Below are 27,087 nucleotides of genomic sequence, written 5' to 3' on the forward strand. Positions count from 1 at the left end.
ATTTTTGTAAAAAACAAAAACGCTGAATATGCAGCAGATGAATTATGTGGCAAATCCATAATTACGCGGAAAAAACGTCCCTGCCCCAGAATCCGATAATTCCAGTGGCCCTAAGCATATGTTCCATCTGCGGTCTTCACTAACTGAATTGGCAGTGAAAACTGCCTAATAACCATACCAATATTGATGAAGGTTAAGTGTATACCAGCAAACAACAGGCAGCAAACACCTGCCTCCTTTAATTTCATTTTCTAGCTCTGTTTCTTTCCCCTCGCTGCTTCCGCTTTGGTAGTCTACAATGGCAAATTCCAGGTTTAGTCCACATGCATTGAACCACAAGCGGTCTGCCACCATTGACACTCAATTACTCGCTGTCCCATGCAGCTTGAATGGCCTTCTAATGAGAGCCTCGACTCTTTGTACCACCATTGCGATAGTCTCTGAAGAGTCCACGCTCTGCCCCATGCATCTTGAACAGCCTTCTGATGAGCGCCTCCACTGTTTGTACCACCATTGCCGTAGTCTCCGAATAGTCCACCCTCTGCTCCGTCTATCATCTTGAACAGCCTTTTAGTGAGCGCCTCCACTCTTTGTACCACCATTGCCGTAGTCTACGAATAGTCCACCCCCTGCTCCGTCTATCATCTTGAACAGCCTTTTAGTGAGCGCCTCCACTCTTTGTACCACCATTGCCGTAGTCTCCGAATAGTCCACCCCCTGCTCCGTCTATCATCTTGGACAGCCTTCTAATGAGCGCCTCCACTCTTTGTACCACCATTGCCGTAGTCTCCGAATAGTCCACCCTCTGCTCCATCTATCATCTTGAACAGCCTTCTAATGAGCGCCTCCACTCTTTGTACCACCATTGCCGTAGTCTCCGAATAGTCCACCCTCTGCTCCGTCTATCATCTTGAACAGCCTTCTAGTGAGCGCCTCCACTCTTTGTACCACCATTGCCGTAGTCTCCGAATAGTCCACCCCCTGCTCCGTCTATCATCTTGAACAGCCTTCTGATGAGCGCCTCCACTCTTTGTACCACCATTGCCGTAGTCTCGGAATAGTCCACCCTCTGCTACGTCCATCATCTTGAACAGCCTTTTAGTGAGCGCCTCCACTCTTTGTACCACCATTGCCGTAGTCTCCAAATAGTCCACCCTCTGCTCCGTCTATCATCTTGAACAGCCTTCTAATGAGAGCCTCCACTCTTTGTACCACCACTGCGATAGTCTCTGAAGAGTCTACCATCACCCCACGCACCTTGAACAGCCATCTAATGAGGGCCTCCACTCTTCGTACCACCATTGCCATAGTCTCCAAATAGTCCACCCCCTGCTCCGTCTATCATCTTGAACAGCCTTCTAATGAGCGCCTCCACTCTTTGTACCACCATTGCGGTAGTCTCCGAATAGTCCACCCTCTGCTCCGTCTTATCATCTTGAACAGCCTTCTAATGAGCGCCTCCACTCTTTGTACCACCATTGCCGTAGTCTCCGAATAGTCCACCCTCTGCTCCGTCTATCATCTTGAACAGCCTTCTGATGAGCGCCTCCACTCTTTGTACCACCATTGCCGTAGTCTCCAAATAGTCCACCCTCTGCTCCGTCTATCATCTTGAACAGCCTTCTAATGAGAGCCTCCACTCTTTGTACCACCACTGCGATAGTCTCTGAAGAGTCTACCATCACCCCACGCACCTTGAACAGCCATCTAATGAGGGCCTCCACTCTTCGATAGTCTCTGAAGAGCCTGCGCTTATTTGCTCAGGTGTTACAAAGCTTGTGACTCGAACCGCTTCATAGCACTGTTGAGGAAAGGCTCAGGTGGATAACTGTCCCCTTCCTCAGCGGAGGGTGAGCATTGACTGGTGGGTCCAGAGTCAACCGATGGATACTCACTCATGGATTTCTTAAGCAGTTCTTATCTACTCTTTGGGTTCCTGTGTCCTTGGAAAAGAGAGTAGGGAGGATAGTCCTGGGAACAGAGTGGAGGGATGGGAAAAGCCTCCTTGGAACGCCTAATCTATGGTTCAAAGTTGCACTGCCTTGACTATGACACAGAGGATGTATTTGTTATCAAATGTGCACTGCATCTTAACATTAAATTAATCCCTTTCGTCAATTATGCTGCTGAGCGTGTTGGTCTCATATAGCAGACTCAAGCAAAAATTGAATAAGTTGCATTAATGTTTTTCCCGTCCCTTTTGCGACTAATGAAGATGTTGGATGGTGGATTTTAACGATCATGTAGTGTGACCTGTTTTTATTGAATTGCAACCCTTATTCTGTAACAGCCAAACTCAAAGCGTAAATGTGCCAGTGTGTGGTGTTGCACAGTAGAAAAACACAGAAATACACAATCATTTGGAAACAGTTCTCCTTAGATGCTCCATGATATTCTCCCGTTGAGTCCAGGATGATTGTTCAAAGGCCTTCACAGCGTCCCGACTGCGTCCATCCCTTTGATACATAACAGGGTCGACATGCCCCCACTCTTTGAGCACGAGTCAAGTGTGGCGTTATTCCTCTATGTGTCCAGTGCTCCTCTCCAAGCCAGGCCTGCGCATCCTAAGGTCCAGTGAAGACAGCGCTATGAAAGCTTTTACAAGCGCCCCCTCGTCGCCTCAGCAGGTCTGCTATTCTTAGGACTGTCACTGTTAGCGTCCCTCGTTTCACCTGAAGTCCTTTCACTGGTGAAGTGGTGTTTGATGGTGTGAGAAGTTGGCCTGATGTATGATGTCACTAGTTATAGTGTACACCTTATATCAGTCCAAATACCCTTATGGTGATTGGTTGTAAAGTCAACCTTATAGACCAGCTATCCTAGTGGTAGCATGGACAAGAGCAGTCTTAGGCTAAACTCTGAATGGCATGTGAAGCCAGCTGTGATACCATATATAATCCCTTGAATACCAAATGAAAGGACACCACAACAGATATATATATAAAATAAAGTGTATTTATTCTAAGCAAACCCTCAGCACTCTTTATGAGATTAGAGGTAAGTACAACACAGTCTTATTTATGCATACATTAAGTCACACAGGTAAGTAATACAGTTAGGCCCTAGGGGCCACGCAAACCATATACTAAGTAAGTGGTATAAGAACCACTGTCACGGAAATAGAATAGGCCTAGGCCTAGGGAATCGCTGGGGCTACACTACACTAGCGTTAGTTAGGAAGTGGGAGGCCCACGGGATTCGTGTGCAGAGTGGAAACACTCACGCGTAATGCGTAAAAGTCAATAGCAATAGTACAGTTTAGAAAACGGTAGATTTAGGACACTTCCGGAGTAGCTAGGAAGTTGAGACTTGAAAACTAGACACTAGGATAGTCACTATCCTGATGAGCACCGGAGTACCCAAGTTACCTAGCCCACAGGCTGCGGGTGCATAGGGGTGAAGATGCGTCGTTTTCGTCGTCGACTCCTATGGATGCCTGAAGAAAGATGCTGACAGGCAGTCAGTGAAGAGTGTCCGGTGGATCCCAAGGCTGGGATCAAGAAGAGAAGAAACCTGCAAGCAGAAGGGACAGAGTCAAGGTCACTAGCCAGTGACCACGTGGAACCAGGAAGGAACCAGGCGATGTCGTGAAGAGTTGCAGGTGAAGGTGAAGCTTGTCGCTGCAGCCAGGAGGACCAGGAAGCGTCGAGGACGACCAGGACCAGGAGGCGAGCTGTCCCACGAAGGCTCTTGCTGTCGGCGGCGTCGAAGTTGGACTAGGACTCACCAAGCCTTGGCAAGCGGAACCCACGAAGAACAAAGGACTTGCTTCTGGTGCAGACCAGGAAGGTCTGGGGTGCTTCTTCTTTGCAGAGAAGCGGGAGCCAGTCTGGAGGAGCCAAACCAGCGCAGAAGATTTCAGGGTGCGTCGTCACAGAGGCCACTAGCCAGCGGGCAAGCAACCGGACAGACGCGGCAAGCAGAAAAATGCTGAAGGGCCCCACGCAGGACTCGTGGAGTGTGGGGGGCTGATCTTCGGTGCAGATGGTGCTTGGGGTTGGGGCTTCTCAATCCCCGGTGCACAACTTCGAGGGTGCCTCAGAAGCTGCGCTGTAAGTTACTAGCCACTTTTCCCAGGTAGCCGGTCCCACGTCGCTCGTCGCCTCCACGGATCTCAGCTCTGCTGCAGATGTGGAAGAGGGTCGGAGAAGTCTGGAAGTCAAGGCTCTGGTCGGGCTCGGCAGTCGGTTCCTCGTAGAACGGTCGCAAAGCAAAGGGTAGTCTCTTGATGGTGCCTGCACAGGGTAGCCACTCCTTGGCTACAAGGGAGATTCTTCAGTCTTCTTCTTTCGTCGAATGTCGAAGGTCCAGAGTTTCTGTTCAGTTCTGCAGGTTCAGGATAATCTAAAGTCTTGAGGCCCAACTCCCACTCTTATACTAATCTGGGGGGGCTGGGATACCTGCTAGGTCACGCCTTATGGGTGGGACCTGGGAGGGGGTGGTTACACCCACTTCCCTTTGTCCAGTTTCGCGCCAGAGCTGGGGCTGGAGTGCCCCAGCACCGGTTTGAACTGGACTATGCAAGGAACACCTTGTGTGCCCCAGGCATGTCTCATTCCTTTCAGCCCACCCTGCCCCAATACACTAAAGGCTGTCTGGGGAGGTGCTAGCACCTCCCCAAGCAGGAAACCTATTGTCCAGGCCTCCCTGGCTGGGATCACTCCCAGCAGCAGGAGGTCAGACTTGTGTCTGTGGCAGCAGCATCCATTTTGTGATGCTGAGGCTTTGGTCAGAGGTTACACAGCAAAGTAGGATTTTAACATGTCTCTCCCTCTAGAAGGGAGGAATAATATCCTCATCACCAGAAATGGTATGGGGGTATTATTCCAAAGTGTTAGACACCTTACACGACATGTTTTGATACAGCCCAACCATAGTTACCATAACCGTTTAAGATTATAAGGCACTTTAAGAGTATATGGTAGGCTATATCATAGAACAGCTATAAGGACATGGTTCCGAAAGCTGCAGACAGGCTCAGCTCATGCTAGAGCACCATCTCACATGTTACCAAGCACTCTGCCTCCAGGATTGTTAAGGCCTGCCATAGGAGTGACTGATAGGTACACATGTGTCTATATATAAGGTAGATATAGATATACTATATCTAAGCAAGGGGTGATTACACGACCTTGCCCCAGCTGAGTGATCAGCCAGTTGTGTCTGATTGGAAGGCCAGACCAGGGGTGGCATAATACATGCTGCAGCCCCTGGGAGGCCTAGGGTACACCTATGCCCTGGGTACCTAGGGTACACTGTACAGGGTCCAATAAGGTGATCCTTACCAATTGGTTATGTACCTAGGGTACATGGAGTCCATTTTACAGAGAGAGCAGACAGCCTGAGACCCTGAATGGCAGGATCTCAGGCCAACTAAGTCGAAAAACCAGCTAGACACTAGGCAAAAAGTTGGGGGTAACCATGGTCAGATATCCACCTTCCTACAGATGGTTGATAGATTTAATTAATTAGAGAGTAAGATATTTCCTAGGAAAGGTGTGTGTCATATGGAGTGAGGTTGCAAACGCTGTTTTTGTGAAATATTTTGAATTAAAGGAGAGCTTCCAGTGGTGTCTACTGACTTTTTTTCTCCAGACTAATTGAACCTTTAGTAGGTTTGTGCATTTATCACTGCACTAATTGCACAGTTACTTCTAGGTTTTTTGTGTGACTAGGGACAGTGTGTCTTATGATGGCCCCGGCTAACCCCATCGCTGCACGGTGCATGAGAAGTGTTTTTTCACTGGTGCTCAGTTAATTCTGCATGTTTTCATCCCCCTTTTTAGATTGGAACAAAGCACGGTGTGATTTACCTCATCACAAAGTATGGATATATTCACATGTATGACTTGGAGTCTGGGGTTTGCATCTACATGAACCGCATAAGTGCCGACACCATCTTTGTGACTGCGCCACATGAGCCCACCTCTGGCATCATTGGTGTGAACAAGAAAGGACAGGTAAGTTAAATTTGTGTCATCCCGATGCCATCCTGCAGCGCGCCAGCGTAAGATCTCAAAGAAATGAGCTCGTAGCCAGAGGTCCGCTCCCTGCCATTGCCATCATTCATGGACAGGATTGGTTGCCATTCAGGGTCTACCGGTGCACACCCCATAACATTAATAGAAAACGAATGAGCCCACCTTTGCATTTTGCTAAAGGCGCCAGTTTCCCTCAGTACTGTCTATCTGGCATCTGGGGACAGAGCCGAGTACGCTATGATTGTCTCAGTTCTAGTTCATCCTCTAGTTGTGCTTGAGTGGAATCAGTTATGGATCACGTTTGCGCCCTCTTGGGTAGGGTCATTATAGTTCCGGGCCCTCCTAGTTTTCTTAATGAACAGCCCGTCAGACTAAATGTTGTGTATTCAGCTTCTCCCAAATGAGATTAGAAACGCTTCCATCCCTGCCCTCCGCACACACGGTTGACCATGCCAGATGATCACGGTCGGCCCTGGTCTCTCCCCCGCATAACACACGGAGCTTGGACGGCCAAGGTTTGCATTTTGAGAGGGGTCTGACCGCCCATCAGTTTATAGATGTCTGGTTCGAAGTGAGGCATGCCAAGCTTCTTCAGGGCAAAGGAGGGCCTGTGTATCTGGTATTTTGCATACCCTGCTCACGCCTGTTGGCTTTCATGTGAGACTCTCCATTTATTGAGATTGAACTTCTGTGGTTCCTCCACTGCCATGTCAGTCTTTATCCGTTCCTGCTACTGGGCACAAGCCACTATTTTGAGCATGACCTTCTCAGCAAAGCCCAGCATTTTCTCCATCACCCGCTTGCTGGTAGGAAGATGACCGCCGTCATATTTTACCTATGCATTGAGCTCCAGCGCTGCCCCCTCCGTGCTGGCCATGCCTGATCCACAGGGTCTCTGCGAACAGTTGAAGGTCACCCTGGTCTGCTCAACCATCTCGTGTCCCTCTTGTCTCCCCTTAGGTGCTGTCTGTCTGTGTGGAGGAAGAGAACATTGTGAATTATGCCACCAGTGTGCTGCAGAACCCAGACCTCGCTCTGCGCATGGCCGTGCGGTCCAACCTCGCTGGCGCCGAGGAGCTTTTCGCAAGGAAGTTTAACACCCTCTTCGCACAGGGGAATTATTCGGAGGCGGCAAAGATTGCAGCATCCGCACCTAAGGTAAGGAGCGCGCGATGTTTGTAACTCGTAAGGTACTGGAAACCTATCCACATTGTGGACTGATGGCCGTCTCTTCTCCAGGCAGTGTGATCCCAGCAGAGGGAGCACATTGAGCGGCCTGCACGATTTGTCTATCAGTTTCTTTGGAGAAACAGGTAAAAGTCAGGCCTGTGAATCAGCACATGCGGGGGGTTAGAGTGGAGTGTAGGGCGTAAAACATAGCAGAAAGGGGCATCAATACAAACTAAATATTTTAACTTTTCACTTAGAAAACGTGTTTTGATAGATGATTGATGGCATATTGATCGGTGTCATTTTTGTGAAGCTGTAGGTTTCCAGTAATTCCTCTGCGCTCACCTAACCCAGGGTTGGCAAACTGTAGCAGCAGACTAACGTTAAACCTGGAGTCCTTTGTTATACTGTATGGTGTGGGATCGGCTGGCCTCTGTCAGGACTGGAGCAGAAACACCCGTGGACGCAGGAGTGAAAACCTTAGGACCGAGGAAGAATTAACACGCATTGACCTGGAAAAACTTGAATGGGCTTGGCTCCCCACAGCCCTTGCGTCTAGAGGGTGGTCAACTCTTCAGGAAAGGAAATGCAAAACAATTATCATTAATCCCTATAAGAAGCGCACTACGGATTATAAACTAGAACGTGGCAGGTCTTTGCTCCCCAACGACGGATAAAAAAACATTGGACTTCTTTAAACACTGGAGATATCATATGCATGCAAGAAACGTGGTCGACTGCTCCCATACCTATTCCAGGGTTCTAAATAAGCCACATACCTACACACACAAAAAATGTGTTCGTAAGACCAATGGGTGGCCTCGCAATCTATGTGAAACTAGAATTACGAGTGGAAATCAAAGAGTGGTCAAACAACAATTGGAACCTACAGGCAGTTAACATAAGTGGCTTAGCACTAGATAAAATGCCCATGTCAATATCTTTGATAAACTTGTACATAAGTCCACAAAAAGACACAAAATTGGCCATAGTGAAGAATACAACCAAGCTTATTAAAGGATTCATATATGAACATCCAGGAAATCAGTACATAATGGCCGACGATTTTAATATTTGTAATTTAGACCAACTTGATATATCCCAACGCGGCCGAGAAAGAACGATCCTCCAAGCATGCATCTGCAAATTTTTTCTTGGGTCAGCAGCATTAGTAGCTCTGACTGGGGGCACTATCATCCACACTTGCTGAGATACATCGACCTTTGATTATATCTTCTTAAGCAGCGAGCTATCAAAGAGGTGCACAGCCTTCCAGGTACAGTGGAGGAACGAAAGCGACCACAAACCAATTACGATAGACATCAGTCTGAGCACATTGGTCCATAAAATCTGCAATCCAGCCGGCCATAAGTAAGAAACAAATGCGGGTCCACTCATAAAAAGGATCAAATGGGGAACGGTCGCAATGACCAATTATGAAGATTGGAAACACATCATTGCAACTGGCCAATGGCCCCATGAGGCAATAAAGTAGGGCATGGTCCCGACTGCTAGACCTACTCCACGTGTCATTATCTCCACAAAATCAAAAGGAGAGCCAAATTGTGCCGAAAGATGTTCGGTGTCCCCGAATTCCCAGAACAAGAGTTTTACAGAGAGCAAAAAAACTTAGACAAACTGCTAAACAACATAGAAAAGACAGAACCATAGCTACAGAAAGCAAGCTGACAGAGGCCAGAAGTCAATACAAAAAGATTGTGTGGAGCCAAAAACATCAAGAAATCCAGGAACAGTGGAAACACTTATTCTCCTTGCTTATGCCCAGCAATGCCAAAGAATTTTGGAAATACATAAACAGCTTAGTGACTACGTCATATAGCAAGGAGAACATCTTACCGTCAAACAAATGGGAGCAGCATGTGGAGAACCTATATGTAGACTCGGATAAATCAAAGACCTTTCATATAGAGCAGCTGAAGAATATTTTAGAAGACATGGATGACCACTTCATAACAGTAACTAGGGCAGAGCTACTAAAGATAAGTAATAGCCGGAGTGACGGGGCTCCAGGACCGAATGGCATACCGGGGATCGTTTTCAAAGACTACCGAATGTTCTGGGCCCCAGTGATGCCCAACCTGTTCAACGAATGCCTTGCCACGTCTGCCATACCAGAAGCATGGAAGGGCTCAATCCTTTACCCAGTTCATAAAAAGGGACATCCAACTCTGCCAGAAAACTACAGGTTAACTGCCCTCCTTGATGTAGATGGCAAATTATTTGCAAAAATTCTCTTAAAAGAACGAGAGCAATGGATAACAGACAAAATCACACCACCCTCTAAGACAGGATTGAGACCTGACGCATCAGCTCTCAACATCATCGCTCTTGCCTACCTGGGCTCAAAGATGCGTGAAAGAAACACCCCATTAAATGCCTGCTTTGTGCACTATAGTGCGGCCTTTTACGGCATTGACCATAACATCCTGTGGAAGAAAACTGGCAGGATGGGGCATGCCTAAACAACTGCTTGCAGCAATAGCAGTCTTGTATATGGATACATGGGTGAGGATCAAGTTAACGCAATCACACGCCACAAGACGGATTTCCACAAACCGAGGCTTAAAGCAGGGGTACGTACTTGCCCCACCTTCATTTAACCTATATACAGCGGATCTAGGAGAAGAGCTATTGAAAGGCATAACCTTTCCACCATCGTTAGGACGGAAAAAATTCCCAATAATGCGGTACGCGGATGACTTGGTCTTGATGGACCAGACTCAAATAGGAATGAGGAGGGCCCTGGAAATATTACACAAGTACAATAAACGCAACGCCCTCCATGCGGGAAAAACAAAAGTCCTGATTTTTGGTCGATGCCCTCTAAAACACAAACTCAAGTGGAAACTCGGCCCATTAAAGGTTGACACGGACTCCAAGTACAACTACCTTGGAGTTTGGCTCATGGACTCAGGGACACATACACTGCAGACAAAGGCAACAGAAACCAAAGCAGCAAAGACCACGTATGCTCTAGCTTGTCTCAACCACAAGTTAAACAGCCACTCTGCTGAGGCAATACGAAGAGTAATTGAGGCCAAACTCGTACCAACACTAAGTTATGGCCACCATGCCTATCCTGGAAGGCTAACAGAGGCACGTGAGCGAAACCACACGTTGTCATATAAAACGTTATTTGGCATGCTAAAGCGCACACTGCGCACTTTAATACGCCTGGAATTTAACCGCGCAAGCATGGACGAAGCATGCAAAAAAGACATAATCAATTACTACTTTCAGGTGAGCCGGACCGACCCAGAGTCCCTGCGGAGTGCCCTTATGGCAATGTTCTCGGACAAGATAAGTGCCTTGGCGAAGTACCTGCAACTAGCCGCTTCAACATTAAAACTGGATCTAACATCTCTGAGGGCTCTCCAAATCAGCAAAGCACAGCTAAAAAGCAAAGACACAAGCTAAGAAGGCCTCAAGGGATTTGGACCTAACCAAGGCAAGAAGCATTAGAGGTGCAGAGGAGCTTGTAATATCATATGAAACCTTTCTTTACTAACCATACTTAAGAGCAGCAATTGGAAAGCATGCATTTAAGAATGTTTCATCATTTAGCCTACTGACTACACCCATCCAGGTGTACAGGGCGCCCTGTAATAACTGGGACCTGGCATAGGAACAATGTAGACTGTGTAATTACCATTCCGAATCAGTTGCCCACATCGTATGCTGCTGCGCATGCTCATCACAACAGAGACGCAGGTATCTTGAGGCCTATCCTTAGCAACATGTGATCAGATCATGCAAGGAAGCACTACTACTTATATATACATCTGTTACTCCAAAAGTCCTAGCACAGGACGGCAAGTTCTTCGCGGAAGCGGGCAGAAGACTACGAGAGTCTGGAGCATCATTAGGGGGAAGTGATAGTCACACAAAATCCTCTATGAAGCCCCCTCTGTCTCGCAGACGGAACCCAGTAAAACTGCAGCTCTTGAAGCTAGCATTTTTATAAACCTGCCTATTCGAAGGAGCTTGCACATTCCGCTTGCCACCCATTGAAAGACTTGGGTACCATCCCTCTTCAAACACTGGCCAACTTGCACAGATTTTGAACGCATTACACCTCGTCACAGTTGAGCCTCAATATCTGTTTGCACTAGCCATTTGGAGGGATAGAACAACTAGACTGGTTAATCCAATAAACACACCATTCTTATTGTCACAAGGCTCTGATAAAGAGACACACAAAAAAAAACCAAAAAAAACAATCTGAGATGAAACTCTTAATTTCCTGTTTAAAATGTTACTCATTGTTGATAATGAAGCTGGTGGCCTCAACCGCTATCCGCTTCAAGTATGTTACTCATTGTTGATAATGAAGCTGGCGGCCTCAACCGCTATCCGCTTCAAGTATGTTACTCATTGTTGATAATGAAGCTGGCGGCCTCAACCGCTATCCGCTTCATGTTACTCATTGTTGATAATGAAGCTGGCGGCCTCAACCACTATCAGCTTCAAGTATGTTACTCATTGTTGATAATGAAGCTGGCGGCCTCAACCACTATCAGCTTCAAGTATGTTACTCATTGTTGATAATGAAGCTGGCGGCCTCAACCGCTATCAGCTTCAAGTCACTTAAACAGTTCAATCTTGTCTGGACTACTCCAGCACTTGGTTTTAATATTGTTGACCTTCTCTTGACAATGAATTCCGTTTTACCATGTTTTACTACGATAAATGATTGTTATGATTTTAATTAACTAACCCATATTTGTATTTTATTTTCCTGAGGTTGGATGCTGTGCTCCCAGGTCTGTGGTACAGGCCACAGGCGCTTGGGTATCTTTGGAGGTCACAGTACCCTGTAGAGATCTCGCAGTGATCTCCTAGGACTATCTGGTCACTGCAGTCCTCAGTGCCTCCTGTGCGTCTTATGTTTGTGTAGTGTCCTTGTACTGTGGACACTGCAGAACTAGATTATGTTGGGTAGGTGTAAATACACCGTGGCCGTGGAGGTGACTAGAAGTGGATTGGTTAGTTCACCCCCTCACGATGACGCAAATGAAACCTTGTCGATAGTATTTGTATGTAGCGGGCTGTCGTAGGAAGCAGTGCTTGCTGTGCCCTTATGGAGCCGTGTCCTGAACCGACTGGAAGCCTGGACATTGTGTTAATACAACCTTCATTGGAAGACATCAGCAGGTGTATGAGCGAACCGGCAGCTTGTGGCAGCGTCACATTGTGCAACAAAGGCCAGAAGTGCCCCCTTTTTAGGTCTTGCCTGGCTATCGCATAAGCGATCGCTCAGCGAGACTTATGTAGGGGCTTCAGAAAATGCTCCCAAAGGCTTCCCAGGCGGATCGGGTGGCGGTTACACGCACAATCACGCGCATTCCATTTGCCACCAGCTACTTCCTGCGCGTGCGCTGCCTCACGCATTCAGAGAGATTTAGTAAGGGGCACAAGACCTTAGGAATGCTGTTTATGGCCAGTGCATGTGAGGCATTCAAGCGTGAAGCTGGCATCTGGCATCGGACTTGAAAGCAGCAGACTGCTTTCGCCAGCGCGCGCTCGGCCTCACTTCCTACATCCCCTCTTACAACAATTAACTTTCGTTATAACTCACACCCCATATGCTCGTTTCCTCCCACCCTTCCTTTGATGTCCGCTTTTCTTGTTGTTTACAAACCACGCCGCACACTGCCGCACGCTGCACACTGCCGCACGCCGCACACTACCGCACGCCGCACACTGCCGCATTACACACTGCTGCACGCCTCACACTGCTGCACGCCTCACACTGCTGCACGCCTCACACTGCTGCACGCCTCTCACTGCTGCACGCCTCACACTGCTGCACGCCGCACAATGTTACACGAAACACTGCTGCACGCCACACACTGCTGCACGCCACAGACTGCTGCACGCTGCTGCATTACGCACTGCTGCATGCTGCACGCCGCACACTGCTGCACGCTGCACACTGCTGCACACTGCTGCACTCCACACATTGCTTTTATGTGAGTTTATGCTACTGACATTGTAAATGACAATGCCTTTTATTTGTTTTAAAACCAAAACATAAATAAAAGGCATTGTAATTTTACAATGCCAATAGCTCAAACTCTTATAAATGCGAGACCTATTGCATTGCAAATGCTTGTTTCCAGAGCGGAGATGTCCGGGAGCAGGGGCGGCGGCTTCACTAATAGAGCTGTTGCAAGATCCTCACGACCCCTGATGTGCAGCTGCCGCTTATGATAGATATCTGAAAACCGTTCATTTTGAGGAACCTTTGAGATCTCTGACCGGAGCACCGATGCATAAACATGTTCTAGTATTGCATATTGATTGCAAAGGGTCTGTGTGAAGCAGTGGTCGAAGTGGGGAAAAAAAAGTAGGGGAACTGTGGGCGGAGACACAGGGGGCGGGAATAACCCAAGGTTTGGATTAGTGGGCGGAGTCGGAGGTGTGGCTAGAAATAGCAAAACATACCAATTTTTGAACGTTTGGCATTTCACTGACCAGTTACAGCTTATAACGTTATTTAATTCAAAGAATCAATAAACATGTTTATTTGAGGTTTAATATACAAGTTGTTTATATTTAATTCATTTACAATGTGGGACATGTTTCCAATCACAGAATATTCCAAATACGCTTATAAGTGGAATCATAAGCCATTTGTCTCCGAGCCATGCAGTTTCTTTCATCTGTACTTCTCCTCCCTTTTTCTAACCATTTCTGAACATAAAATTCAGGTTTAAATTCTATGACAGGTGGTCCCACGATATTTATGAACATTGTAGAAGACAGACGATTGATTGATATTCTGTTCCGCAGTGGTGTGAGCACATCATTCATTACACTAAAGCCCCGTTCACATTCAGCAGTTGAGGTACAAAAGGTGTTTATAATGTGCATTAATGGTTTCAGGCTTTCAGAGATGCAATTTTTATTTTGTTTGTACTCTCTGAAACTAAGGATGTACTGCCTATTATCAAATACATGCAACCTGCTACAAAGGTTTTGTAATTCTCCCTCACCGTATAAGATGTCTACTGAATCTGGCCAATAAACTGGTTGTAGGAGTTTCACTCTATGTACTAACTCTTTGTATTCTATTTCATCATTGTTTGTGGTTGTGCATCTAGAAACATTTGATGCATTAGACATTGTCATCCTATTTCGCAGGTTATTTGCTAAGCTCCTAAAGAACTGTGCCCTATTGATGCTAACACAGCCTTTGCTCTGTTGCAGTCCTATACCAGCAAACTGCATCCGTTCAGCAGCATCTAATGCAGTTGTAGCAAACAAAGGGCCCAGGTGCATCAGCCATTGATTCAAACACTAAAATCTGCATCTGTATTGAACGATCGGCCTCATATATGGTCATATCACGCCGCTGCAGCCTTCTGGATAGGTCACCCAATTCTGTGAGAGCATCATATAAAATGCCCATATTTTCAACAAACACCAGGGAGGTTAATAAACGGTTTAAACCAGCATATTTCCTCTGCTCAATGTCACTCCTCGTTGAGTCTTCGGAAGATTCCATGAAATGTTTAATAAGTCCTTTGTAGTTATTCCAAACAGCTCTCACAGATCTTTCACTTGAGGACACCTAACGTACATCTAGCACCTTTCCAATTGCCAGAAGTCTTACTTCTACCTCCAGAGCACATTCCCCAAGCTCTCTCTGATTTTTCGGAGAGGCATGGTAGGTGGTATATAGTTTATCAAAAAAAAATTTGAGCTGATTAATGCCTGCGACTTCTTTACAAACATCACCCACAGCAAGCTCCAGCTTGTGGTTAGCACAGTGCCATACACTCAACTGTGGATATTTCAGTTTCAGAAGAGTTGCCACACCGGATTTCCTATCTATCATATTGGAAGCACCATCTGTTACAAGCTGAACCAAATGACTTTTTAAATACTCATCAGTAAAACCGTGTCTCTCTAAGCATACAAGTAAGGTATCTAAGATTAGATCTGCTGCTGTGCTTGGCAACTCAACAAGGTCCAAGAAAAAGGTCAGTGGCTCATTGTGTTTATCAATACATGCTCTTACACAGATAATTAGTGTGGTCAATTTACTATTTGTGAGCTTAGGGACATATTTATGGGAATGGTGGCGCAGGGCAGCACAGCAAGTTACTTTGCTGCGCTGCCCTGCGTCACAGGGAAAGGGCGGGAATGTGCCGTATTTATCCAATATGGTGCATTCCGGTCTTTTCCCCCTGCACTGGCGCCATTTCGACAGCCTAGCTTCAACGCAGGCACACTTGCCCCATGGTGCAAGGGTGCCTCCTTTGCATGCAGGATTGTTTTTGTGCAGGAAGGGGAACCTTCCTGTACAAAAACAATCTTGAGAGGCTTTTTCATCTTTCTATGTGGGCTGCAGAATAAAGCACAGTTTGAAAGAGGAAAAAGCAAGGAGAAATTAAGATATTTCTCCTAGTTATGCCTCCTCTGGGGCAGCGCAAGATTTTGCCGCATTCCCAGGATTACAAGTCCTTGTAAATCTATGAATGCGTCAAAAACCGTGGGGGTTGTGTGGGAGACTTTTATTATTGCAGGAAAACTACTGCGTGACAAAGCCACTGCTGCTCTAGGGTGTGCTGCTTTGTAGACCTGCCCGCAAGACTGGTGGTGAACTTCGGTATGAATTGTGGTGGACAGGGCTTCAAGTTTACCCAGCTGGCCACCGGTAGGGTTCACCTGCTGGTGCTAAGAGACCAGGGCTTCTAAGGTCTAGTGGGGCCTTCTAAAGTCTATCATGGGTGCTCCCTCAGGAGTGGTCTGATGGACAAGGCATGAAGGCTGAACCAGGTTCCCCAGTTCCAAATTTGGTAGCTCTGGCCATAATGCCACATCCTATCCCCACCGAACACCCTTCTGCCCCACTGAGTGAAACTCGCACTGTCTTCACCTACAACCCAATTCTGCCCCATTATAAGCACCTGGATGTGACTCATTTCAAATTATGCAGTGCCTGAAAAAAAGAAACAATATTCTGGGAAAAGCAAATACTCATAGGGAATGCAGGATTATGTAAAGCATGCAAAATATAAGCAGGAACGACATGTTACTTTAACGCTTTTACTCTCGTTCAGAAATCAATGAGTATTTTTTGTCTCAAACATTGAGGACATGAATATTGGGCTCCTCCTGTACACATGTGTTAAGCAGGGCTCAGAGACAAAGGAACTCTTCAAGAGAATCTGATCTGACTCACGGAAACCCACAAGGGCTCCTTCTTATCCACAAATTGTGCACTCTTGATTGTCAGCGCCAGGATGCCTGTTAGGTGAGAGTGCGCTTTACAAGTGAGATAAATAAATAAATAATTCTTATTCATGTCAGCCAGCTAGCTGCTCAAACATAGTATAGCACATATGTATTCAAGTGTCCTGCAAAGAAGAATGAGTGCGAGTAAGTAAATGTGGGTGTGAATGATTGAGTGCCTGAATGTAACTGAGCATGAGTGAAAGAGTGTATGTCGATGAAAGTGAGAGAAAGTGAGTGAGAAGGAGTCATGTAGAGTAAGTGAAACTGTAAATTAGAATGAGGTAATCAGAGTAGGAAAAAGTGGTGAGACTGAGTGAGTGAGAATGTGATACCGAATGAAGAGTGAGTGCAAGTGAGCAATTTTGAGTAAAAGGGAAAGTGAATGAGAATGAATAATAGGGGTAGTGAGCCTGAGTGAGATAACATGTGAGCAAACAGGACAAAACACAGGCCTTGGCAAAGTGGAGGTAAATATTTACTTATGGGAGGAACATATTGTGCATCTTGAAAAAAAATGTGGTCAACTCCTGGGGATGTTGTCTTGGCACAGTAATGGCTTTGGAGAGAATTTGTGTAAAAATGGGGTGTTGAAAATAAAATGCAGTATTTGACCCTATAGTTTTTTTTTCAAAATTATCTTGGGAGTAGCAACACCCAGACTGCAAATCCTCCGGGCCCTCCTTAATCTCTTCTTAGTCTTACAAGGCCCAGTAAATCGCACTCTTTTCCAAATCTCTTTCTAAATATTATCACTCTCAAAAACTGTTTTTTCTATGTAATTTTCCTTTGATGGGAAGAGGAGGTTTCTGAGGTGGTAGTATCAGGCAAGTGACACTACTTGGGCTCCCTCTGTTCGAGCCTTCATGGAGGATCCCTCTTCATTGCTACCTCCACCTGACCCCAGACTCCGCAACGCACTTCCTTACAGGCTTGATTGTCCACTACTCCTCTCCAGTGCACCTTATCTCACAGCTGACCTTGGGCCCCAGCCCCATATCAGGCACCATCGGGCTCCACTTTCATTTTTCCCGGTAAAAACATTAGTAAAATCACCTTCAAACTTAAAACATTGAATATAGCAGTAAATATATTTAGCACACACTTTAAAGTATGTTCCACAGTAGCCCTTATGACCCGACTGCTAATTAAATAAACAAAAACAGAAAGGCCATGACAAGGCCGGCTTTAGCGCTGATGCGAAAGTCTTTTTTGGCGCCACACCAATAATCACTGCCATACGCCACAAGTGCTCCTCATCTCCCCATAGCCCCTCCCCCTCATGACCTCCTCCTCGGATTCCCTCACTGCCACCCTCCACCAGTGCCCCTCATTTCGCTGTAGCCCCTCCCCCTCATGACCTTCTCCTCAGAATCCCTCACTACCATCCTCCAGCAGTGCCCCTCATCTCTCCCTAGCTCCCCCCTCCCCCATGACCTCTTCCTCGGATTCCCTCACTGCCACCCTCCAACAGTGCCCCTCATCGCTCCATAGCCACTCCCACTACCTCCTCCTCGGATTCCCTCACTGCCACCCTCCAACAGTGCCCCTCATCTTTATGTAGCCCCTCTCTCATATGCATTTCATTTGTTGTGTAGCGCTACTCATAACAGTGTAGTGTGGGTCAGTACTTTACACCACACACACATTATACAGAGACAACGAATCATACAAGTATGTAAATCAGCCTACAGGGAATGTCACATAAACCAATGAGGATTACAAGGTGTATGAATCACATGTCATCCATACTGGTGGGCAGTTATTTTAAGAGGGTTTGGTCTGGAGAAGCACAAACTCAGGATTTAAAGAGTACTCCAGTGGTTAGGGGTTGGCTTTACTGATAAGTGTATATCTGCCCAAAGATACTCATTTTAGCAACATTAGAATAATGAAAGATTGGGGAAGTTCTAACTATATCACAAAACAAAAAACGCGAAGTTCTAACTATATCATTCAGGTTTGCATACAGCTCTTTGATGACAGTTCATTGGTCACTGTCCTATGTTAGGATTGTAACTTCTGAACTGCAAGTAACACAAGGATCTCTGTCACAATGACAGTAACCCACTGAGCTTCGACATAAAATACAGTTCATCTGCACTTAACTACTAACAGAGAAATGATTGCTCTCCAGCAGGATCATTAATAGCCAGCGTTATCTGGGCATTTTTTTATTGTCCTATTGTCCTGCATCAGCCATGATAATGATAAAAACTGATTAAATGAAGCACACACAAAGTACATGTCCTGCTGCGCCTGTGCAGAATTTAAAAAGAAAAAAAAATAGTGACACATTCTCCTACCTACTCCATTAGTCAATCTTAGTGTCGCAGCCTGAAGTGATAAGCAGCTGCAGGGGTTGGGAAAGGTGAATCGAAATAAACAAACTTCTTTTCTCCTGCGCTGCAGAGAAAAAGAATATCCACGCAGCAGGACAGTCGGCAAAGGTTACCGCGGCCAAAGAAAGGATTTGTCGCCTTTCGCCAGCCCCTGTTGGAGATGAAGGGGTGAAAAAATAAACAAAGCCTTGTTAACATGTAAATGGTCTTTTAAAGACCTGTGAAGTACTCGGGTACGGCTGCGATAATCTCTGAAACTGTCTGTGTGCGCGCGCCCGGGCTTTGAAGCACTTTGAGCCCCATGGCGTTTCGCGCCTGCCTTCAAGCCCTTACTAGAACCGGGCCTGAATTAGGGCAGTCCCGGGACGCTTTTTAAAAATCAAGAAGTAGGGGAACGGACTAGCATAATTTTTAAAAGTAGGGGCACGCCGTGCCCTTCCGTTCCCCCCCACTTCTAACACTGGTGTGAAGTAACCAATGAGGTGTGTATAGATGGTGTCGGTCCGCAGTAGTGTAGCCGCAGTGATTCTGCATGCTCGCCTCACTGCGCGCTCTGCTAAGGGGCAAAACCCTTCATCTCGGTAACCGCAGCTTTTCTGATAAAAGGAATGTAATTCATTTAGTCCTTCCTGAAAACAAGCCCGTTGCCGATAAAAGTGGAACAAGCTTAACACGTTTTCCCTCTCCTCTAGAGTGCGCTGCTCTTCCGCTTCTGAATGAACGTAGGCTGGGTTTAACTCGGTATTTACTCCGAGCGGTTTCATTACAAGCCGAGCTCAGCGGGCGTCTGGCTGCACTGAGAGGTGGCGGCGCTTTGGAGGCATGCGGACTGGAAAATGCATTTATTCGGTCTCAAAAATCAAATGTTAGGCTGAGCTCCTGCCCCTGTCCTGGCCGTCAGCAAAGCCCTGCTCTTCAGCCTCGAGCTGCCCGGCCCTGCCCTAGTGAGCCCTAACGGGCACTCACTGTGGAGCCCCCCGACCCCCGTCCTATGCCAGGAACAAATGACCCTCACATTGTTTAGTGCGAGATTGACTCAAATGGCACCGCGTGCTCTTCGAAACCGAGCCCTGCCCGTCATTGGAAAGACTGAGCGACGCTTCCTGTGCTTCAGGGTGAACTTTGGAGCACAATAAACGCACGGTTTTTAGGGTGAACGCACGACATTCGCTGTGCAAGTGCTAGGACTAGTGACACTGGGGTCTGTGCCCTTTTCAACTGTGCACGGCAGATCACCATTGGTGAGACCAGAGGTGCATTCCCGCGCTGTACCCAGCACTCACTTAACGAATGTTCCTGCAGCCGATCATGAAGTGTGTCGTAATAATTCTACACATACGCGACGGCTCTGGGTTCGTCTGGATTGGGAGTGCTTGCTCCCCGCACCATCTGCTAACATCAGTTTCTCATCTGCTCAGCCCGAAGCATCCATTCCAGAAGCTGAATTCTGCTACTAGTAAACATTGCACTTTCTGCACATGTGTTCTGGAAATGTGTGGGCGCTTCTTGAATTCTGTCAAATAATTCATTTCAGATTGCCCATGGAATTTCGGCAAAATGTCTAAGCTGTGGAAAATATATTAGTAACCTAAAATCTCTGCCGGCTTGTTCTTTGTATTTTTCTTTAGTACATAACTTGGATTTTTGTTTAATTGTGTTTGTTAGTACCAGCGGTCTCCAAAGTTTTCCTGTAATAAGAACTACAGATTTCCAGTGAAATTCATCCTGAGCTACTAATACGGTTAGCATTGTAATTGTGGCCACATTCAATCAGGGATTTGTAAAGCGCACTACGTCCCCGTGATGGTCTCAAGGCGCTGGGGGAAGGGAGGAAAACGGGCGGCTCCAATTCAGCTGAAGTGCCAGGTCTTGTGGCGCTCTTTTAAACATTTTTTTTTAAAGAGTTTTATATAGCGCGAACTAGACCAGAGACATCGGGTATCCGAGCGCTTTACATGAGCACCAGTAGGACACATTCTTTTTTGTTAGGCACGAGGAGATTAAGTGATTTGCCCAGAATCACAGGATGTTGCGCGTCGTTGCCGAGACTCGAACCCAGTTCTCCAGCTTCGAGGTCGATAGCTCCAGCCGTAAGGCTACATCCTCTCTCTTCCTGAATACTTGCACTGTGGGGGTTCGCCTGATGCGGAGGGGTATTTTGTTCCAGGTCTTGGCCGTAATGTAGGAGATGGGTCTTCCTCCCGTTCTGGCTTTGCAAATGCAAGGGATTTCGGCCTGGGCAAGGTCGGCAGAGCGGATGTTTCTCATGGGGCCGTTGAAGGAGATTCTTTAGTTGAGGCATTGGGTCGGGTGTTGTGGAGGGACTTGTAGGCGTGAGTGAGCAGCTTGAAAGTCACTCTTTTAGTCAGCGGGCCAGTGGAGGTCTCGTAGGTGCTGGGTGATGTGGTCTTGTCGTGGGATGCTGAGGGGGTGGATCTGAGGACGAGGGCTTCCATTCTCTGAGTTGAGCTTCAGGCAGCTGCTGCTCCTCCAGAATGCGACGTCCTTCATTCCTTCCTGGAAACTGTGCCTGGTGATGCCGGGTTCCTTGGTGAGGGAGAGGATGAGCTGGGTGTCGTCGGCTTAGGATACTATGCTGACTCCGTGTTTTCGGACGATGGTTGTGAGATGGGCCATGTAGATGTTGAAGAGTGTGGGGCTGAGTGAGGTTCCTTGGGGTTCTCCGCATCTGATCTCTGTGGGTTCGGAGACGATTCTTTGAGCTCGTTCGGCGAGGAATGAGCAGATCCATTCTAGGGAGGTTCCTTGTATGCCGGCGTCGTGGAGTCTGGTGGCTAGAGTGTGTTGGGAGCAGGGATGTGGAATTCCTATAGCCCGACGCCCGGGACATATTGTTTGAGGTCATGGACAACAAGTTTTCATGTGTATTTTGTCCTTGGGACAAGTAGGTCCAACCCCCTGCAGCACCAACCCTTTGGCTGTCAGTTTGCAGTACCACAATATGGATTGGGGAAGGGCACTGTCTGCAGTTGAGGTAATGTGTGTATCTTTGTGTTCATTCTGTTCAAACTTGTATTTATGGTTCATTAATGCAAAGCCTTTATAAATAGGGTGTGCACTAAAAGTAAATGTTGTAAGCTCGGCCTGCACTACTGACGGTGGTTCCAGTTTAAATGTGTGCACACATTTTGAAAGTTTATTAATATGAAGATATGTATAATGCTTCCAGAATGCTCTCTGATTATATGTAAGTATTTGAAGAAGCTTGAAAGCAAGAGTGATGATTCTTTGCTTCCAAAATAAAATGTTCACAAAAAAATGAAAGCAGGAAAAAAAACATTTTGCCAACTACTGTAAGATTTTAGGTACCATATCTTTGCAGCATCATTTAGTAACACGTTGATGTATGCTTGTATTTCCCAAAAATATTCATAACGGAAAATCAGAGTAACCAGTTTAAATAAGATGATGAGAAACAAAAATAAACAAGCACTGGCAAGGTCAGTAGGTCTGAAATTGGTTGTCAGCCTCTTGGTTTTGTCAAAGCGTGAGTTGTTTATGCATGGTTTTTGTAAAACCTTATCGGTGTGGGAGCTGCTGGGCCCTCACCATTCTAACAAGCATTGGCAAAATAGATTTTGGTCTCAAAAAGCACACATTGCCACAGCAGTTCCGGGCACTGAACAAAACTACTTTGTATACCAATATCTTCCTTGTAAAAGAGCAGAATACTGTCACTCGCAGTGAAGCCAGCTGATAGACTGAGAGAGACAATTTTCTTAAACACAAAAGGTCATGATTAACGCCAAGGCTCATTTGAGGCCCAATTGTTAGTCTCAAAAGTGCATCAATGGTATATATACTTGCATTAAGTGCATATATACAGTTTATGTGAATTCACAAGAATTTACAGAAGTAGGTATAGAAATAGTACTCCTAGAAAATATTTGTGAAATGCATTTTAGCATGAGCAAATGTGCATGTTTAGATTTGCTCACGTGAAAATCTGAATGTTTTAGGTTCACTTTTCCTCCAACCACTTTTTTCCCAATCCTGGAAAAAGTTTTATGTCTGCCACTGTCAGAAGTTGGTGCAAACCCTTAAAACATGCAAGTTAGAAGGTTTGCACGGACTCAAAAGAGCATTCCGACCCTTGAACTATTGCTTACCACTACCTTCAGCCCCAGCATGTAGACCTGCAGAAACGTAGCAACATAAGGGAATTGCTAGTATTCAAACCCTACTATGGTACGAGCCCTGGCATAATTGGAGAGGCTATATTAGAACTCTTATATGAGTTTGCTGCCGTAATTTGTTGCCGCACTACATGGCACAAAAGGGACAAGTGCATTTTGTTACAGGACAAGTAGATTTATGAAGCAACCTGCCCCGTGGACATGTAGATATTTCATTAAATTCCACACCCCTGGTTGGGAGACGTGTCGAAGGCTACTGAGAGGTCTAGTAGAATGAGGGCTGCTGTGTGGCCTTAGTCGAGAAGAGTGCAAATGTTGTCCATGGCGACTAGTAGGGTGGTCTCGGTGCTGTGGTTGCTGCGGAATCCAGATTAAGTGTTGAGGATTGTGTTGAATTCTATGAAGTTCGTAATCTGGTTGCTGACTATCTTCTCAGCGACTTTGGCGGTGAGGGGTAGGAGAGAGATGGGTCTGTAGTTCTTGAGGTCCGTCTGGTCTGGGGAGGGCTTCTTGAGGAGGGGTTTGTCTTCTGCGCGTTTCCAGTCATCGGGAAATGTGCCTGTTTCGAGGGTGCAGTTGATGTGTAGGTCGTAGTTCAGGAGCTATGGCGGAGGCGGCTCTGTGGAAGATGTACAGCAGGCAGTGGTTGGTGGGAGCTCCTGAGTGTGTGCTCCTCATGGTCAATGTGGTGTGCTCTGTGGTGAAAGGGGTCCAGGTGGTGATGGTCGACTGGGTGGTGGTGGTGTTGGTGGCTGGTGTTGTCAGTGCCTTAGTTCTGTTCGTCGAAGTTGTCTTAGAGAGTCCTGATCTTGTGATGGAAGAAGGAGCCACGAGGTCCTGGAATGCAGGGACGTCAGAGGTTTCGCGGGGGGGGGCAGAGGGAGGGGGGGTGGTTCCTGTATGTTGCTAAAGAGTTCCTTAGAGTTTTGGGAGTTGGAGGGGATTTTGTCCTGGATCAAGTTTCTCTTCGTGGGCCTGATGAGTTGGTGGTGTTCTGTCGTGGCAGTCTTGTAGGCGGTGCGTGCTTCCGAGGTTTCGCTGTTCCTCCATTCGGCACGTGCGCTTGGATTCACGGATGTCTGTTGTGAACCAGGTGGCTTTTGTGGTGTGTTGTCTGTCGGGGTTCTCGAGGGGGGCAAGCGTGTTAGCACAGTCGGTGATCCATCTGTGGAGTTTGTTGGCTGCAGAGTTTGCGTTGGTGGGTGGAGGAGTGCTGCTGAGTGCGAAGTTGAGGTGCTCTTCGGTGGTCTTGCTCCAGTTTCTGCGGGCTAGTGTGCAGTGGGTTTTGAGAAGTTGACATAGTGGTGGTCCGTCCAAAGGGGTTGCGTGGTGTGGCACAAACAAATGTTTCCTCCTGCGAAAATGGGGTTGAGGGTGTGTTCTGCCTTGTGGGTGGAAGAGGCGACAAGCTGCTTCAGTCCGATGTTGGCGAGGTTGTCCAGGAGTGCGGTGGAGTTGGGGCCACTGAGATTGTTGAGGTGAAAAATTAGGTCTCCAAGCACTGTGTAGTCTGTGGAGCGCGATGAGGTCTGCGATGGTGATGGTGAACAGGATGCGTGGTCCGGGAAGTCTGTAGGCGAGGGTTCCGCACAGTCGTTCTGGGGTTGATCTAGATCTGGAAGTACAGGTGTTTCATGGGGGCATGGGGTCTTTCGATCTGGTGCTTGTGAGTCGGAGGGAGTTTTTGTGTACAATGGCAAGTGCACCTCCAGGGTGGTTGGGGCGGTCTTTCCTCTGGATCTTGTTCCCGTCGGGGATGGCAGTTGCAATGTCAGTTGCCTACCTGGCTTTGGTCCAGGTCTCTGTGAGGAAAGCGACATCTGGCGATAGGGTGTTGAGGAGGTCACAGATTTCGACTGCGTGCCTGTGTAAGGAGCATATGTTGAGGAGGATGCAGCTCTGGGGTTTTAGCTCCCTGGCGTACGGTGGGTTGGCAGTAGCTGTAGGGGTCCAGGTGTTGGTTTAGAAAAGATTAGCTTAGTGGCCACTGAATGTAAGATTGCAAGCAGTGATCAACTTAGTTCAGAAGGCACGGTTGCCAGCAGTTATGTAGAATAAAAAAAGTTTGCGGATAATACAAAATGGCCAGAACTGCAATACACCTAGCTCCAAGATAATTAGGAATAAGTCTTAACAACGCCACAGGATTTATCACTGATATGTCAGTTTTAAATATATTTTTATAAATCCAGTGATTTTTCTCCAAAAATCAGTTTGTGAACTATGAAAACAGAAACATTTTCGTCCTGATTGCACGCTTTTTTCCATTTTGGTAGAACTGCAATACTTCAACTAAGTAAAAGCAGGCTGGGCTGCACACAGGAGAGCTCCCAGTAGCTCACAAGCACTGGTCGGAGAAGCCTGGTTTGTACAGAGGAATCCCGAAATTGCTTCTAGGGCTACTCACTGGGCCAGTAGTGGGTTATTAGACTCCATTGCCTGCTTAGCTCTTTATGTTTATCAGCCGACCGGCAGCTCCTTCAGGCACATGTGAAGAGGCTGAAAGGGGAAGATGCAACACCTCTTAAACAGAGTCCCGCTCATGCCAGATCGTGTTTCTGCCTCTCCAGAGTGTCGCTGGTCTGTCTGGTGTTTGACAATATGCTTCTTGTCATCGTGGCATACACCATTCTTATCGGTGTGCAGCTCCGATGCTGCCTTTGGATGTAGGCGATATTGTGAACTTAATGGAATAGGGTTGAATGTCTCCAATGAGGGACCCTCTGGGGATCCTGACCTTGCTTTAGGGAACCTATGATGTGTTAAGCCATCCTCTGCTCTTCCTCCTCTCAGGGAATCCTTCGCACAGCGGACACCATCAGGAAGTTCCAGACAGTTCCAGCTCAGCCTGGCCAGGCCTCTCCCCTCCTGCAGTACTTCGGGATCCTTCTGGACCAAGGACAGCTGAACAAGTTTGAGTCCCTGGAGCTCTGCCGGCCGGTTCTGCAGCAGGGACGCAAGCAGCTTTTGGAGAAGTGGCTGAAGGAAGACAAGGTATGTGACATCTGGGATGTGCTGAAGAAAGCTGCCTCCTCTTAAGATCCTCTTGGATTTATGAGGCCCTCACTAGTGCAAGTTGGGTTTGTCCTATTTAGACACATGAGGATTTCTTTGTTTTTCAATCTGAAAGCTTGGTGTGCTATCTGATAATGCTAGTGTGTCCCATAAACAGTACTGCAGGCACTCTTCAAGCAAATGTTATCATATCTTTGGAAATGAGCTCAGATATGTTTTGAGAACGTGAATCTTATTCTCCAAGAAGTAAGATAACTACTGTAGCACATTTTGAATTGACTAACAAACTGGTACCACAACTTTTGTTCTGTATTGGTAAAAATATGACAGAACACGTTTTTATTTGGGAAGGTCTCTGTTTATTTTAAGCACATTTTTTTTGTGTGTGTGCGGAAATCCAAATAGGATCACTTGTCCGTTATCTCTTGTTTTCTGCTGAATTTGATATCCCATAGGAACCACGAGATGGCCTATAAATATTAACCCTTCACCTGCTGGTGTATGATCACACCCTCTGCCAAGGATCCCCCCCCCCCCCCCTCATATTATATGTTTTCATTTACGCTGTGAGACACGTAATCCTCTAAAATGTGCATGCATGTTTGTGATTCACATCTATAGGGTAATTGAGTCCCTATCCGTTATTTCATTTGTGATAGCCAGCAGAAAATCTTGAATGAGAACCCAGCTGGTTCTGAACACATTTCAAACACTTGATGTAAACCTTTCTTATAGCAAGCTGGCAGATGTCTCTTTAGAAGAAGACTGCAGTGAAGCCATTGCAATAGCAGTGCACTTTGTTTAGAACAGTAGTTTGAGCGAAGGATTGGGAGTTCAGCCAGATGAATGAGAATAGTCAGGCACCTGTGGTCAAAGGTTGTGTGCGTTGCTAGATCGCATAATACGACTAGAAAGATGTGGGGTCACTTTGATTTTTAATGATACGTATTCTTGTACACTGTGCAAATTGTGCAGTGAGTTCTTGAGATGGTGTCTTATTTTCTGTGATGTGTCGTAGTAGGGTGCTTTTGTGTAAGACAAATGTCTGAGTGTGCATGGTCTCAGTTTACCAGCAGCGCTTGTTCACAAGTGTTTCAGTAGCATGAAACATCCAAGCATAGGTTTCTTTCCTGGTCAGGCCCATTCTAACGCATTTCT

The 27,087-nt window shown here is 46.7% G+C and overlaps 1 protein-coding gene across 8 annotated transcripts in view; it reads left to right on the forward strand.

Moving 5' to 3' along the window:
• The window catches only part of CLTCL1 (clathrin heavy chain like 1), a 369,670-nt gene that overhangs the window by 173,684 nt on the left and 168,899 nt on the right, over positions 1–27,087 (forward strand). For all 8 annotated transcript variants that reach the window (XM_085634408.1, XM_085634412.1, XM_085634409.1 and 5 more), the window contains exons 6-8: positions 5,787–5,960; positions 6,942–7,139; positions 25,708–25,908. In XM_085634408.1, the coding sequence (XP_085490534.1) occupies positions 5,787–5,960; positions 6,942–7,139; positions 25,708–25,908 (573 nt within the window). The remainder of the gene's footprint in view (positions 1–5,786; positions 5,961–6,941; positions 7,140–25,707; positions 25,909–27,087) is intronic.

The sequence above is a fragment of the Triturus cristatus genome, chromosome 11 (assembly GCF_964204655.1).
Source record: "Triturus cristatus chromosome 11, aTriCri1.1, whole genome shotgun sequence".
NCBI classification, from domain to species: domain Eukaryota; kingdom Metazoa; phylum Chordata; class Amphibia; order Caudata; family Salamandridae; genus Triturus; species Triturus cristatus.